Here is a 16861-nt window from a genome sequence, read left to right on the forward strand (position 1 = left end):
CCCGTAACTTCTGACAATTGTGGCCAACATATCACATGTAGGTTTGCACTAAGATCTTGCATGAGATCACATCGCAACACATAGACAATATATCGCTGTGGAGCCCGAGCCTAATAAAAAAACAAAAAACAAAGTTACAGTAGGAGATTTGGTGCGGAACTTATATTTTGGCCTATCTTTCTGAAGGTTCTCCAGCTCTTATTGATTTTTATATGACCATCGGATAAGCCAGAATATTTGATCATTCGGTTGCTATCTGGTTCCATTGTTGCCGGATTAAAGGAATTTTACTGTACTAAAGAAGAAGCTAAAAAAGAAACATATTGATTATAATTAATTATAAGTCTCTGTTTAATTTGCTTTAGATCTCTTTTACATGACAGAGTATGAGCAATGAACAGTGTATAAGGAACTACTAAATCTCTGCACGCTGCCACTATTACCGTTTTTGAGCTTGGGGAATCGCTGCCTGGAAAACAAGTTCCAGAAAAAGCTATTTCATTTGGACGGGTACACGGACTCCTGGCATTGCACTTAGTTACCTGGAGCCAGCACAAATAGCACTAGCAAACAAATCCAGAATTGGAGCCAGCAAAGCTTGAGAGTGGAACAGAGGAAGATCACGTGGCACTAAATCAATGTCCCATCATTTCTCAAAAATAAAACTCGCTGCTAGAGGTTGAAACGAGATTTGTACGGCTTCATATCAAAGGAAACCCCTTATTTTGACTCCTGAATTCACATGTAGCCTTTCATAGTGAAACAACACTGTCTGAAACAGACAAAGGAAAAAAAATAAAAATACATTTGAAAGACTTGGCTCCAACATCCCACTATAAAGATGACTCAACTCTTAAAAAAAGACGGGTGTCAACCTTTAGAACCTACTCATAATCAATCAAAAGGAAATATGTAGTAGGAGAGATTGTATGTAGGTGCACTGAATCATTATTACAAATGTCAAGGCCAGTCCATACCACTGTCTCGGCACAGGGAACAAAAGAAGTTTTTATTTACGGTCTCTTACCGGGTTAACCGTGCTTTTAAGAACATGTCTCATCTGTGTGACTAAAATAATAACAGTAAAATGTGCGCAATATGAGTGTTTGTAAAACGATTATATTTGAAGTCGTCAAATTAAGCAATATAAATTCCCTTCCACAGACAACAGCAGGTTTTACGAAGATAATGGAACTCTTCATCTTCAGAGTCTAATGCATGGATGTCAACTATATATACATTTATAGTCTGCACAAACAAGGTGTATTTCTGCTGTCCGTCAGAAAAAAAACTCAGTCCGTGAATTTTTTAAAGTTTTTTTAAGGTTTCAAAGCAGGCGCAGTGCAAACAGAGACCAGAACGATTCAACCGGGATATCGGAGGATGGGTGAAGCCAAAGAGGAGAGGGTGAGGATTCCATTCTTCTCTGGATACTGTCCCCTCCTAGTTCACTCCTCCTTTGCCTACCTAAAATGTGCCAGTAAGTAGCTAGACACGGATTCACCCGCCTTCTCAGACCACCAGGACTCAGGAGAAGTTGGCAGCCGCGGCACAGGAGGTGGTGAAGCCGTTCTCCATTTATTGTCTGCAGCCGGATTCTGGTTGTTAAAGGTATGTGACTGTAGAGGAAGTGTTTGGGGAGAGAGGGGTGCACTATTGGCTGTAATATATCTACTGCTTGTCCACATATCTGTAATGTTGAAGGTGGCATGGATAAAATATTGCTGCCACCCCAACATCTGGCGTTATTATTACTGAAAGAAGTGAGAACTAATCCGCTGCTTTTCTCTACTGTTAACGTTTGGCAGTACACTAGACGTTTACATGGCATAAATCCTCATTCCACACTTACCATTTTTAGGTAACCCTCAATTCCAGGATGGAAAGCCACATGGGGCGTTCCTCCTATGGTAATCTATGAAACTAATCACAGTTGGTGACGTCGTGGCTTCTGTTTGGACACGCACATTGACTTTCTTAGAAGCCCAACAAAAATATCCATTGCTTATAACATATTCCACCATCTCCAAGCCAACAGTTGTGACTGTATTGAGAACAGTAATTTTGAAATCCATATCTTAAAACATTACATTCCATACACTAATAAAAGTATGCCCCCATCTGTTAAATCTCCCTTTTTTTATAATTTCCTGCACTCCAACAAAGATATTTCACACACTCATAGGGGAGTCTCGGAATGGAAATCCTATCTGTAATCTGTCCTCCAAAAACCTGATAGCACTTATAACCGAAAAATACATATATTTTTCTATGTACAGAAATATGACCTTGAAAATGACGCATATGGGGTACATTTCTCCTTCTCGTAGATACCAAATGTGCCACAGTATGTACGCTTGTGTCCTAAGAAGTGCAATTCTTTTGTCGACAGGTGGAACAATTTACCAGAGACCGCTTGAGCATACGAGGACACACAAGGTCCCTTAATGGGCTTATCTTTGGGCATTTTTATTCACAAAGAACAAACTTAGATTAAAAACTCCTATACCAGGTTTCTGCTGCTGCGTGTAAATCTATCCTGCAGGACTGGATATCGCAAAAACGCCATCATTATATCTTACTCACAAAATTGTCATATATATTTCGTACAGATTAGATAGAAGCAGCTTTACATAAAGAAACCGAGTCAAAATTTTTTTCATCTTGTGGGAGCCTTTTATTAATATTCTTCCACTTAGAATCTGAATAAAACGTCACACATGCGTTCAGTACACCACCTGATACGTGGACCGCCAATTACATCAGGATCCCTCAATGAATTTGTCTGAGTGACTGACAATCATCCTTGTTATGTAGTTATTCTAGGTAAAGTAGTAAGGTATTCCCCTCCTTGACCAACGGGACTGGTATTTGCACTTCTTACTCCCCCTCCTCTCTATTATTTCCCTCCCCTCGACCCCCCTTCCCCCCACCATTGGATATGACTTGATATGACATACTGATGCCTTTGCACCACCATTATCTCGAGACCAGCTGCCTACGGTTTTTTTTTTTACTGTTTTTATCTGTCTCCCATTACCCTAGCTCCTTCCCTACTCGTGTTATGTTTTGTTTTGAAAAGACAAAATTTTGTTTTGAAAATGTTCAATAAAAATATAAAAAACAAAGTATTGCTTACAATTATTAGGTGAGCTAACTAGACCGGTTCATAGTAAAATTATATTTTGTACAGATGTACCATTAGGTGGGAAGCAAAAACTTATAATAGAAATGGAACAATGTTATGGTGTAAGGCCCTGTTCACACGGCATGCATCGAACGTGTATTTTGACGCGTTACACGCGCAGAAAAACACGGTAAAAAATGCTTGATTAAAGAGGCTCTGTCACCAGATTTTCAAACCCCTATCTCCTATTGCAGCAGATAGGCGCTGCATTGTAGATAACAGGAACGTTTATTTTTTTCAAAAACGAGCATTTTTGGCCAAGTTATGAGCATTTTTATATTTATGCAAATGAGCCTTTCTAAAGTACAACTGGGACTGTTTAAAGTTAAGTACAAGTGGGCGTGTATTGTGTGTGTACATCTGGGCGTTTTTACTTGTTTTACTAGCTGGGCGTTGTGAATAGAAGTGGATGATGCTGACGACACGATGCAGGACCTGGGGCAGGAAGTGACGTCACAGCGTGATCTCTCGAGAACACGCTGTGTCTGTGCACTGCCAGAAGCTGGGTGTTAACGAAGAGAAGTGGATGATGCTGATTCGTCAGTATCATCCACTTCTATTCACATGTATTTATGGACATTTTCTTAGACCTGTGATGTTAGTTTGTGCCTTCTTGTGAAATACAACAAAAAAATGTTTCCCAATGGAAAAATGCTGCATTTTCTTCCATAAAAGGGTAAAGAGACGCTTTAGGATGTGGGAATTCTTATCCCATAGAGTTTTTTTAACTTGTTTTACTAACACTGTACAAGACGGCAGTCCTGCCACTTATAAAACAACCATATAATTAGCCCAATTGTGACCTTCTTACCTTGGTAATGAAAGCTTCTTGATGTGGAGACCATAACCATTAGATATGCAGTTACTGAACTTCTAGGCCAATCTTAGCTGTATCTGACCAAAGACCCGACACCAGCAGAGATTATTGCAGTGTGTGTAGCCAGCCTGTAGCCTTGTGGAACTAGTTGGGATTAGTGGTTCTGAATAATATCTCCAACAATAACAAGAGATTTCTGTAGTGCAGGGGTGAACAACCTGCGGCCCGGGGGCATTTGCCCCCAAAGCCATAATAGCGGCACTGTGTGGCTGACACGTTTATGGGGGCACTACGCGGCTAACACTACTGGGGGCACTGTGTGGCTGACACGGTTATGGGGCATTCATTTTTACAGTGTTACACCTTTTACATTTTGAGATACAGCTGCTCTGTATTCTCTATACAGAGCAGCTGTATCGTTCGCTAAATCCTGTTCCCGTTAGGTCGCGAGACTGAAGGATTCAGTGAAAGCGGGTCCTGCGTGTCTCCGACACACAGGATCCACCTGTCATCCATCACATCTAAATTCATAACTTAGAAGCGATGGATTACAGGTGGATCCTGTATGTCAGAGACACTCAGGACCCGCTGACACTGAACCAGCCAGGTATTCCAGAGAGAATTAGTTGGAGTGAAGATGTGGCCACGCATACACACTTTTCTCTATTGTAGTTTATCGAAGTTGCGAAAATGGAAACCCAACCTGCCAGACATCTGTGGCATATACCGTCAATATGTCGTAAACGACCCAGATGGGGATACCTCTTCACGTTTTATTGCGGCCCTTAGGAGTGGTACAAACGGACAATGAGGCCCTTGGACCAGAAAAGGTTGTGCACTCCTGCTCTAGACCAATGTTCGTATCAGCTTTTTGTGAACTTCTATGAGTATTCTCTCCTCTTCCCACAGACACCTTATTGGGTTATCCCCAGTGGAGGATTGAATACCTCTTCGATAACTGTAGCCAGTTCCTACTATTAGACCTTGTGATTGCCCTGTACTTCTCTACACAAAGAGAAGAAACTCAATATGCAGATGCAGCAAGCAGATTGTTGGCCATATACGCTGCCATCTTCACCAAAACCGAGCAACATCTTTCATTATATTTCCATTAATCTTCAATGGTGGTCTCCATTAATAAAAATTACCCCCAATCCGACAAAGAAAAAAAACAAAACACAACACACAGCCATGTTAGAGCAAAGAAAGTGCATATCCGTGTATTTATATAACCCTGTATACATTTTCAGGGTGTGGATACAGAGTTTTCAAGCTCCATTAAACAAGATAATAATTTAAAGTTGCATTATCACAGTAAAAAGTATATATTTTCAATGTTATATCTGTGAATCCCTGTGCACATTGCCAGAGAATCTGCATATTGCTCCTTTCCAGATTTCTGCTAGCACACAGATAAAATCATTGCTTAAAAATAATGTATTTTGGGATGATGGCACAGAAGCCTATCTATTAGTGAGTCCTGCGACATGGTTTTGGTGTTTAGCTCCAGCCTTGTACAGTATGTGGTCTTAAACGTCATTAACTGATGTAAACCCCACATCTGCTATACAAGAGTTAGAAGTATACTTACCAAGTTTACTATTTATTTTGTAGTACTGCATCTCATGAAGATTAACAACAAATTCACAACTTAGAATGAAATTTAGCAAGCCTCCAAGTTAACCATCCGACTCAAAATTAAATGGCATCTGGCAAAATATAGGACTATGTCTAATCATGGTTTTAGGCCCATAGAAGGTCCACAGATGCGGTCATCTTCCATAGTACATTTCAAGTCTCAAAAACCCATGGTTAACTTAGGACTACCCATCCAAATTTCCGTTTAGTGAGTGCTTGATTATAATAAACATCAACACATCTCTGGTAAGATTCCATACTGAATTGCATATATTGTTAGAGATTTGCTGAAATATAGAAAAAAAAAAAGAAAAACAATTGCCCCACTCCAAAAAAATAAAAAATTCACACGTCAAAAAAGTAAAGAAGTGAGAGTAGTAGTTTTGAGGCTCCTGCTGGCTGGATGCTGAGATGGCATTATATTGTAGGGGCTGGAGGTAAACTTTTGTATCAGTCTGGCAGGGAGAGGGCACAAAACCTGTCAAATGGTTTCCAGATTCCTCCCCCATATGGCTCTGGAGACCCTACAGACGGAGGCCACTTCTCTCAACAAGGCCACCAGAGTTTCAAACTTGGCATCATCTGGCATAGCGCTTGATGTAATCCTCCACTTTACTACGATATTCTTCCTATAAGAAATAAAAAAAAAAGAAACATCATGAAATAACATTCACAGAACTGGAGGTTAGGTACTTCAGGAAGGATGAAGCAAAATGGTCATCACCACAGTCCAAAAACAACTATTACTGAAATGTTAATGACGATGTTATTACTGCCCCCCCCCCCCCCCCCCACAACTTGTAAATCCCTTCTAGCTCATTATGCTGAGATATCTGGGGATCTCTGGAGGCTTCATTAAAAGTTATGGTAAGCCAGTTATTTTTTAACGAACACTAAGCTGAGAACTAAATAAGTCAAACTGGAGCTGCAGCTGTTGGATTGCAGCCTATGGAAAGTATTTCTGTTAAATTTGGTAAAAAGTAAAACTAGAAATAAAAAATCATTCAGGGCGTATTATAGACAGGGGTGGGGTCTTAGGGGGCCTCCACCGGAGGCAAAACTCCTATGGGCCCAGCTCTGCATATTTTTACATGCTGTGGTTTTTGACGCACACAACAAAAATATAGTAGTTTTGCAGTGATTTTTGCGAAAGCCCTGGGATTCTGAAATTGCAGCAGACGCTGCATTTTTGCCACGAGTTTTTACTCCAGAATTGTTTCATGGGTACTACAAGTCTTTACTAAAAAAGACGTCAGGAGAGCTAAATCGCCTCTAATCGTTATATATTCCGCCTTTAACTGCATCTAATCCATACTTTATTCTCTTATATGGTCTGCATTGTGATAATACTCAACAGACCGTCAAGTGTATAACTGGTATCTGGCCCCTATATGGTCACTGTATGGTGGTATTATAGGCTAGGATAGTGCTTGTGTAGTGGCAGCGTACTGTTGTCCATGACTGAAAAAGCGCTGCCTGTCCTTGACTATGTAATTAGGTGTTTCCATGTTACTTTTTTATTTTTCTTCAGGGTTTACATATTTAACCCCTTAATACCGAAGGTATTTAAAACCTTAATGACCAATTTTTTTAAGTTTTTCAATCAAAGAGCTAAAACTTTTTGATTTTTGCGTCGACATAGCTGTAGAAGGACTTGTTTTTTTGCGGGACAAGTATTTTTAATAGCATATTTTGGGGTACTTATAATTTATTGATTAACTTTTATTAACTTTTTGGGTGGGGTAATAGGAAAAAAACCAAATTCCCCAACTTTTTTGTGTCTTAAATTTATTGTGTGGTATAAATAACATAACAACTTTATTCAGCGGGTTGTTACGATTGCAGCGATACCAAATTTATATATATTTTTTTGTGTTTTACGACTTTCACACTTTTTTTTTCAAAATTATTTGTTTTCGTGTCTCCATATTTGAAGAGCCATAACTTTTTTATTTTGGCATGGCCTAACAGGCATTTACTAAAGGCAGACCTGGGGGCCTTTATTAGGGCCCCAGGCTGTCATAAAAACCATCTTCACCCTGGGATTTCATTGTGGGATGCGGTGGGGTGAGATGGGGAGCCCCCTCTCTCTAAAACCACTCAGATGCGGCGCTCGCTATTGAGCGCCGCATCTGAGGGGTTAAATATGATTGAAGACCACTGCTAGTGGTCTCCGATTGATGCCCTGAAGCCCGAGGCTGTTAGCAGGAAAACTTCTTCTGAAGCGCCGACGTGAAAAGCTGGTGCTTCAGAACTACCCCTAACGGTCGACGTAAAAAGACTATACGCTGGTCGTTAAGGGGTTAAGGGAGTGGTATGACCAAATAAGGCAAAATCCCCTCCATCAATTTTAATCCTAGATCCGCCCCTGATCAAACATTGCTGTAAATCCCTTTTAAAATAGACTATTTCCTAATGTGAACACCAGTTTACAATGCAGATAAATTCTGAGATTCATTGCAGGTGGTATGTGTGTCAAAGGGCACCATGTGGTGCAGCCGCATTACTAAAAAGCCTGGGAACAAACAACTTTGGTTTTTCTACAATTAAGTCTGTCTTTCGCATTAAGTCCAAACATGTTTTTCATATTTAAGTTGAGGGATTCAAAGGGTTGTATTATAGAATTTCTGACCAAAAGTGCTCAGTCAGTCAGTGAACACATTTTTCAAGGCAATAGCAAGACTTCCATCAGCAAAACCTCAGGATGTAGCTTGTGGAAACAGCACAATATCAAAGATACATGACTTGCATGCTTTGTCGGAGCCATTACATTGACATATAATGAAGTTGTGTCATTGCTTGATCACAGGTTGAAACTGGCCGGACACTTAATAGGCGATACATTTGGCAGCAAAGAATAAATTTTCTACCCAAAGCCCTGCTGCGCTCTTTTAGAAAATGTTTTTCAAAACCCTTGATGTTCCTAATGAATAAAAGGAACAAAGAGGTAAAAGTCCCTTTCGGAAGTCCTAGTGACGGATTATTTACGGCTTCTTTTTATCTGGAATGGAAGGCCAGTAGCAGGAGCTGATGTATGCACTCGACTGATGACTGCACTCCGTGGCGAAGCTTGACTTATACAGAGGACTGTTTTTTTTAAGGTTCTCAGAGGTTTAATTGGCCCAAATGGAAAGAGAGAGGACAATCATTTTGCTGCTGTTTTCATATTTACGGATACGAATCGCTGATGCTAAATGACACTAAGCATTGGCAGATTCAAGCCTGAATGTAGGTAGTTCTGTAGGAACACTCAAAGGGGAGTATGGAAGGAGGAATGCTAATTAATGAGACAAGAGGTATTTCCGAAACTGAGGGGGCCTCGAAATAAGCACATAATTTCTGAAACAATCAATCACACTCATAATGAACACCGTTTTTGAAGCCAAAACCAGAAGCAGTATCTCTCTTTATGATCCACACTTTAGTTTTGGCTTCAGAAACTGCACAAAAAAACCTTATCAAAACATGCACATGTACGGGCACCCTAAGACGACTATCAAAAAGGAAGAATATCTGCCAACGTCCTCAGTTTTTAAAGAGGAAATAAAGTTAGTATTTTTGCATAAAAGCGTGGGTGTCTCAGACACAAGAGAAACGTCCCGCAGCCCTTTATTCCCTCTGCCTTAACACTCCTACAAAGCTTTAACCCCTTCTCGCCGTAGCCATTTTTCATTTTAGTTCTTTCCATTGATGTAAATATTTCCATTGATGTAATGAAGACTTGCGGTTTGCGGGATGACTTATAGTTTTCACTGGTACCATTTTGGGAAGCATGATGAACAAAAAAAAAACGCTTGTTTTGAAGAAGCGTTTTTTTTCTAACAGCATTAATTTTATAGTAGTTACGGATACAGAGATACCAATTTTTTTTTATTACTATTTTTTCAATAATAAGACATTATGTTACACTGACTGGCAGCCTATTAGGTAACATATTAGGTATGTTACAACGGACACCTGCTACGGATGGCGCGGGCAACCGCTCATGTCCCATGCCATAATAGTACGTTGTGCAGGAACTACATGCTCCGCAAGCTGTACTATTACACGGTGTGGGAAGGTGTTGCCTGTTTGGAAAACCAATTTTCATGGACCCTTTTAGGAAATTCTGAGTTAATATACAGTCAAGCCCCTTATTTGAATAAGCAAATGAGCACTGTGTAAATCTTAATTTCCCCTGTGGTGGTGCTGTAGGGAAACTGAACACTTAGGCCTTATATAGACAAACGTGGGGAAACTCGGACGTGAAAAATGCCAGTTTTTCACATCCGGGTTGCCCACATTCAGGTCCCGTTTTCACGTAGCCCCATAGACTAGGGTCTATGGAGGGATCCGTGAAAATGGAAGAAAATAGGACATGTTCTATTTTTCAACGGACCCTTTACACGGTCCGTTGAAACAATGTCCGTGTGAACGGCCCCATTGAAATACATGAGTCCGTGTGACGGCCGTTGTTTTAACAGTCGTCAAACGGACGTGTTCTACGTTTGTCTGAATAAGGCCTTACTGTCAAGTTTCCCCACAGATTACAGCTGATTGCTGGGGTCGCAGAGGATCACCTTACTGTCAATTGACTCTTCTGAACATTAGGGAATTGTCCAAAGTGGACAACCCCTTAAAGGGAGTATGATTTCCAATCTGCAGGCATTAGGTTATATACTGAGCAGACTGATCTGCAGTTTTATGGGGAAAAATTTCAGGATAACCTACAATTTATTCATCTAAAAGTGTAGCTTTCACTTTAACAAAAACAAGTCAGAATTGGGCAGCAGGTATTCCTGGAAGTCCTATCTCATATTGCCTCTCAGTCCACATTTCGTACCTTTTCTTGTCCATAGCAATGCTCCATTCCAGCTCAACAAACGATGCAAAGTCATTTCTGCAGCTTCTAGCAAAAAGTTTCTAGTGGCATCTTTGAAATCAATAGTGGCGTCGGCTCTTCTGTGATTGGCCCATTTGAATTTAAGCAGGTGCTTAATTCAAATCGACCAAACAAAACGATTGATAGTGGAGCTGCCGCTGGTAATAGCGGCAGTGGTTCCGCTATGCGTTTTTATTTTTTTTAACCCTGCCCCACAAATGTGACCCCCCTCCTCCACTTTGCCACCAAAGGTTTATTATTATATTATCCCCGTACTGTGACATCACTGTGTCAAAGTACAGGGATAAATTAGCGGAGCTGCCACCGTACCATCATATTCCCCCTGGTAGCGCTGTATAAGACTTACCCTGAGGAAATACTGCCTCAGACATATTCAGTGCTTGCCGGGAAGAAGAATATAAACAGCACGCTGTGACTTTTACACCTGTGCAAAAAGTACCCCATGCACCTCCTCAAACAGCAGAGGGTACATGCCGGGAGCGCACACGCTGGAGAGAGGTCGGTCCCCACAGACTCACTCTGTATACACCAGCTTCACAGAGTGCATACGGCTTTTGCATGGCAAGAGCGATTTGATGGGAGGCTGGCAGTGGCTGGGGGCGGTGGTTCAGGAGCAGATTAAATGGCAAAGGAGTCTAAATAAGGTAATGCAATACATTACTAAATGTCTTAAAATCGCTTGGCTATCACATATCAAAAAAATTTAAAGGGACGGTCTCTTTAAATCCCTGCTCACTGTGGACTAAAGAGTCCAGTGGTGGTCTCAAACATTAACAGCATTTGCTGCATTAGTGTGCATACAAAAATGCCATTTACTGAGTAGTGTCGTCCATTGGACTCCTTAGCCCACAGAGAGCAGGAATTGACATCAATAAAATACAAGTTATCTTGAATTTTTTCCAATAAAAATATATCAATCTGCTCAGCTCCTCCTGCTCTATAACATGTTGCCCGCAGATGGGATTGCAAGTTTGACATGACCGGTTCCCCTTAAAAGAGAGGTAAAAATAAATTAAGTCAGTGGCAGATCGTAGAACTGCTTTAAGGTTACCCCATGAAAGTAAACAGCATAATGCGGGGTTCGCGTCTGCGTTCGTATTTCGTCAGGGGAAAATAAAAATAGCAGCAGTGCCGGATTTGTTTTTGTTACGCTGCAGAAAGACCGCATAGGCTTCCAAGGGGGTTCATATAATTATTTTCCCGTCATTATACCAGAAAAAATAACGCCGATTGTGATTTTTTCCGGTATTCTTAAAGGAATCCGCGACCGAGGCTCCTAATGTTGCCTCCAACGCAGATTTTAGTACAGCCTTACTAGACAAATTGAATTTAGGCTGGGTTCACACACCCTATTTACGGACGTAATTCGGGCTTTTTAGCCGCGAATTACGTCCGAAAATACGGCTCCAAATCGTCGACACACATCTGCCCATTCATTTGAATGGGTTTTACGATGTACTGTGCCGACGGTCATTTTTTTTTACGCGCCGCTGTCAAAACACGGTGCGTAAAAAAGACGCCCGCGTCAAAGAAGTGCCGGTCACTTCTTGAGACGTAATTGGAGCCGTTTTCCATTGACTCCATGGAAAAACAGCTCCAATTACGTCCGTAATGGACGCAGCAAAAAGCGCCTGCACTTGCCATTACGTCTGAAATTCCGGAGCGGTTTTCTTCTGAAAACAGCTCCGTGATTTCAGCCGTAACGTACGCTGCTGTGTGACCATACCCTTACAGTGCCTAAATCTGGGCAACAAGCAGGGTTAAAAGAATATTTCAATCCTGACATCCATGAAGGAGAGGTTTTAGTCTTTACTTACTAGTAAGCCCCATTCTCCCAATAGATGGGTCTCCCAGAAGTTGGACCCCCCACATATAAAACACATTTATAGCATATTCTATGGATAGGTCATAAATGTCTATGGCCAGAATACAGTTGTAGTCAGCAACAATTCATAAATGCAAAGTGATTTTTTTAGTCCTGTTGTATCGATCAGAACGGATCAGTCAATTGACCCCAGCGATTCAGAAATGTAACACAAGGTTTTATGAAAAGATGCTCCAGGATTGTTATTTTACGTGGAATACAAGTATTTGCTTAAACATTCACGTCAGAGCTCTATAACTGTCAAGTGGGATACAGCATACATCTGTTAATATGGAGATAAATAGGTACCAATAATAATAGAGTACTAAAGGCCCATTCACATAGAATGATTATTCAAACCACCGACAATCGTTCCTAAGGATCGGATGATCATTTCCATCCTAATAATCCTCGGTCAGCAGGGAGGCGTTTCATCTGGTCACGTGGGCAGTATCATTGTTGCCTTGCGATTCTACTCACCTGTTGTAAATGTCGCTACGATAAACATTTACAGATTGTGCCACTGATACAATCAAGAACAACGATCACTTCATTGTTGATCTATTAAAGATTCATACTAGCCAATTATTGTTATGATCCCTTGGGAACGAGTGAATTGTGAAGATAGTTGACCAGTGTAATCTTGGTAACACCAGCTCACCAATCAAGTTGGCATGTCATATAGTAGACAGATTAACGTGTGATCCCAAACACATTGTAAACATCATTTCAACTAGCTCACATGGCTGCATTACAACATATAAGAGCAGCACATTGTAACATACAATTAATACAAAATTACTTTTTGGGTTACTAATGATATTAAAATAGTAATGCCGAGTCAGCATAAAAATAAATATTATAGTAGTGCTACCTCCCATATATTAGTGAGTCATGCTGCAGTGCTAGGATACATAGCATCCATCCACGCAGCTAGCAGACTTCACATGTAGCAACTCCTAGGGCTTCTAATTGTTTTTTTTACAGTCCTCAAGGATTTGAATTTATAATTTACAGTAAAAGAATTTGAGAAAACACAAGGGTTTTTAAAAAAAAAAATAATTCCTACTCAGAGTGCATTATAGACAGCTTGCTGTATTACGAACTCCTACCAATAATTACATTGATTGTTTCCTATATCATTGATTAAGGCTTCGTTCACATTTGCGCTGGGGTCCCATTCTGACGTTCGGTCGGAGGTTTCCGTCAGAACGGGACCCTGAGCAGACACAAACTGCCGGAAGCAATAGCGTAGTCGACTACGCTATTGCTTCCAGCAAAACGACGAGTCCAGTGCACAACAGACACAAACGGAAACCACGGGCACCGGCTCCGTCACCATTGAAATCAATGGTGATGTAAACTGAAACCTCTGGTTTCCGTCGGTGTCCGTTTGTGTCTGCTCAGGGTCCTGTTCGGACGGAAACCTCAGACGAAATGTCAGAATGGGACCCCAACGCAGATGTGAACAGAGCCTTATCTTGTGTTAACTTCTCTTTTATGATTATTACATGTTGTGAAAAACCTTTTAAAAATAAACTTAAAAATTCTTGAAAAAAAAATCCTTTGTTTTGTTCGGTTACATCTCTGTTTGTTATGTCGCATTATAACCGGAGTCTTAATAGCAAATTTCTATGCTCTGGAGGTCAATGATCCTAATTATTAAAACGGACATTAATTATCCCCTACTGTGATAACAAACATCTTATTACAGTCTGTTTATGTCACTTGCATTTGTTAATTGTACATTATTTTCATGGGTCATGGCACTAAGAGGTCATGGGCCAATGTCATTATAATGCAGAATTAAAATCTCATAAGAAACAAAATTAAGAAAAATTCTGTTAATCTGGCATCAATGACATTATCTATGCTCCGTCTTCAGCTTCAGGTTTTGTGAAATTTAACATCCGTATTCCCCAACCTGTGGCTCTGCAACTGTTGCAAAACGTTAGCCTCCATCATATTGTGACAGCCGCAGGATTTCAGAAAATGCTGGGAGTTGTAGTTTTGCAACAGTTAGAGGGCCACAGCTTGGCGAATCAATGTTCTCTCTAAGTCTTTGCAGCTGGTGAGCGGAGCAGTTAGGGAGAAAGACGAGTCTCCATCAATGGTGGGCGATTTGATGACCAAAAACGCCACCCCCCCTGTAGATCGCGCCACACATACCCCCTGTAGATAGCGCCATACACAGCCCCCTTGTATATACTGCCACACAGCATTCCCCCCTCCCCTTGTATATACTGCCAGACAGCATTTCCCACCTGTTGATACTGCCAAACAGCAATCCTCCCTTCCCTTGTATAAACTGCCACACAGTAAACCCCCCTCCCATTGTATATACTGCCACACAGCAATTCCCGCTCCCCTTGTATATAGTGCTACACTGCAATCCCCCCTCCCCTTGTATAGTGCTACACTGCAATCCCCCTCCCCTTGTAGGTACTGCCACACAGCAATCCCCCCTTCCCTTGTATATACTGCCACACAGCAATTCCCCCTCCCCTTGTATATAGTGCTACACTGCAATCCCTTGTATATACTGCCACACAGAAATCCTCTCCCCCTGTATATTGTGCTACACAGCCCCCCTCTCCTCCTGTATATACTGCCACACAACAATCTCCCCCTGTATATAAAAAAAATATTCTACTCACCTTGCAGACATAGGGCTGCACTGCCTCTCGGACGGGACGCATACGCAGACCAGCGTGATGAAGTGACATCATCACGTCGGCCTGCGCAGGGAGTCTTCCCAGAGCCTTATAGGCTGCAGGCCTAACGTAGCCTGCAGCCTATAGTATTAGTTTGTATCTGCATCCTGAGGACACACATACAAGAGAATGTGGCTGTCGCTAGCACCAGAGCCCCCTCCGGTGCTAGGGACACCACTGTGTCCGCCTACCACCCCCATGGACGGACGGACAGTGGAAGGTGAGCGGCCGCGCACCTTATAGGGAACACTGTGGCAAATACCGCTCCACATTATATTGCAGTCCTGTGCTGGAAACAAATGCCAGTTTATTAGACTTTCTGGATTTTCAAATGCAGAAGTAAAGGAATTTTACTATATTATACATGCAATTCATATGCAAATTAACTTTTTGGAGCAATGAGGGCGTCACTGTTGCTCCAAACTGCTCTACCTTAGATCCCCAGTCCGACCCCCCCTTCCTTCCTTCTTTGATCGACAGGGCCAGGAAGTGTAGAAGACGTGATCATGACTGGCCCCGTATTATTCATTTTCTTATGAAAAATAAAGTTCTTATCGCTACAACAGAGCCACTCATCTGAAAAATGAAAATCGCGTTATATTCAGGCGGGGCTACTCTATATTACTATGCTGCTGCTTTGATTTCTGGTGACAGACTCCCTTTAAACTGCATGGTCAAGTTTTATGCTGCTGTGCTTCATTCTGGACGCTATTGACTATACTTAGAGCTTAGTCATTTCAGATGGATCCAGTGACTACATTAGCGCCACAAAACTTTTACTAGCATGAGGGCCAAATTGTTAAATTGTTCTCTTTTTTTTAAATGGAATTTCAATATACTTGATGATTTAAGGGTACTAGAACCTCATGTTGGGAACTGCTACCCCTAAATTGTATGACTACATATTGCTGTAGTCAGCAAATGTTTTTTTTTTTTTTGTTTTTTTTAACTACAGAGGCCCATGAAATGAACTAGTTCTCTAGTCAATGTAAGGAGGGCAGGTGGGAGTTTAAAATACATCACCTTAAATTATTTAATCTAGTTCCATTTCTAAAATGCATTATTTATTTCTAGCTTTTTAAATATTATGTTGAGCTGTACATAGAGTCTGTAAGAGCTTATTGGGGAGAAATTACCTTAATGATAGGTAAAAAGTGAAGCTGGACATTAAAGCACAATACATAGAATTTAAAATGTGTAAATTGCTCCCTAATCCAGGGAGTTTTTGTAATGAGACATACAGTACACTATAATGTAGAATATGGAAGGGAAGTTAGGACAGGGATAAAATCTGTGTCTGTAACAATGTATGCACCACTGGGTAAAATGAAGTAAATTCTGCAGACAGCGAAGGTCTAGCAAACAATGGAGGACGCCGCAGCTCATGAGTGCATTACATAAACGGCCTATTAATTGCAGGGCTGCGTTTCCTCAGTTTATCATCAGGGGACCCTTCAGGTGGATAGGTGATGTCCAAACTGGAAAAGCCCTTTAAGTAATCTAGAACCCTCACTGAAGTTACATGCCATGAAAGTCAGATTACTCTCTCTCTAATTGGAAGCTATTTTTGTAAAAGTGACAACAGGAAGTGCCGCCATATTGGTTGTGACATTTTAATTCGCTCTTAAATCTAAAAAACCCATAGCTTTCTGGAGTAAGTAATATCTTTTCAAACACAGACTGAACTTTTCAATTCTTTATGAGGGAATATTGAGGAACAATTACCAAAAGTTGACCGGGCAGTAAAATTTGTACAATA

At 41.0% G+C, this 16861-nt stretch overlaps 1 protein-coding gene and 1 long non-coding RNA gene across 5 annotated transcripts in view; one reads left to right on the forward strand and one right to left on the reverse strand.

The window, feature by feature from the left end:
* The window catches only part of LOC142655457 (uncharacterized), an 88049-nt gene that overhangs the window by 44567 nt on the left and 26621 nt on the right, over positions 1-16861 (forward strand). The gene's annotated exons all lie outside the window — the stretch shown is intronic.
* Positions 5199-16861, reverse strand: part of UBE2F (ubiquitin conjugating enzyme E2 F (putative)) — a 167970-nt gene continuing 156307 nt past the window's right edge. For all 4 annotated transcript variants that reach the window (XM_075829626.1, XM_075829625.1, XM_075829628.1 and 1 more), the window contains one exon: positions 5199-6271. In XM_075829626.1, coding sequence (XP_075685741.1) covers positions 6221-6271 — 51 coding nt within the window. In that variant the 3' untranslated portion in view covers positions 5199-6220. The remainder of the gene's footprint in view (positions 6272-16861) is intronic.

This window comes from Rhinoderma darwinii, chromosome 6 (genome assembly GCF_050947455.1).
Source record: "Rhinoderma darwinii isolate aRhiDar2 chromosome 6, aRhiDar2.hap1, whole genome shotgun sequence".
Taxonomy (NCBI): Eukaryota; Metazoa; Chordata; class Amphibia; order Anura; family Rhinodermatidae; genus Rhinoderma; species Rhinoderma darwinii.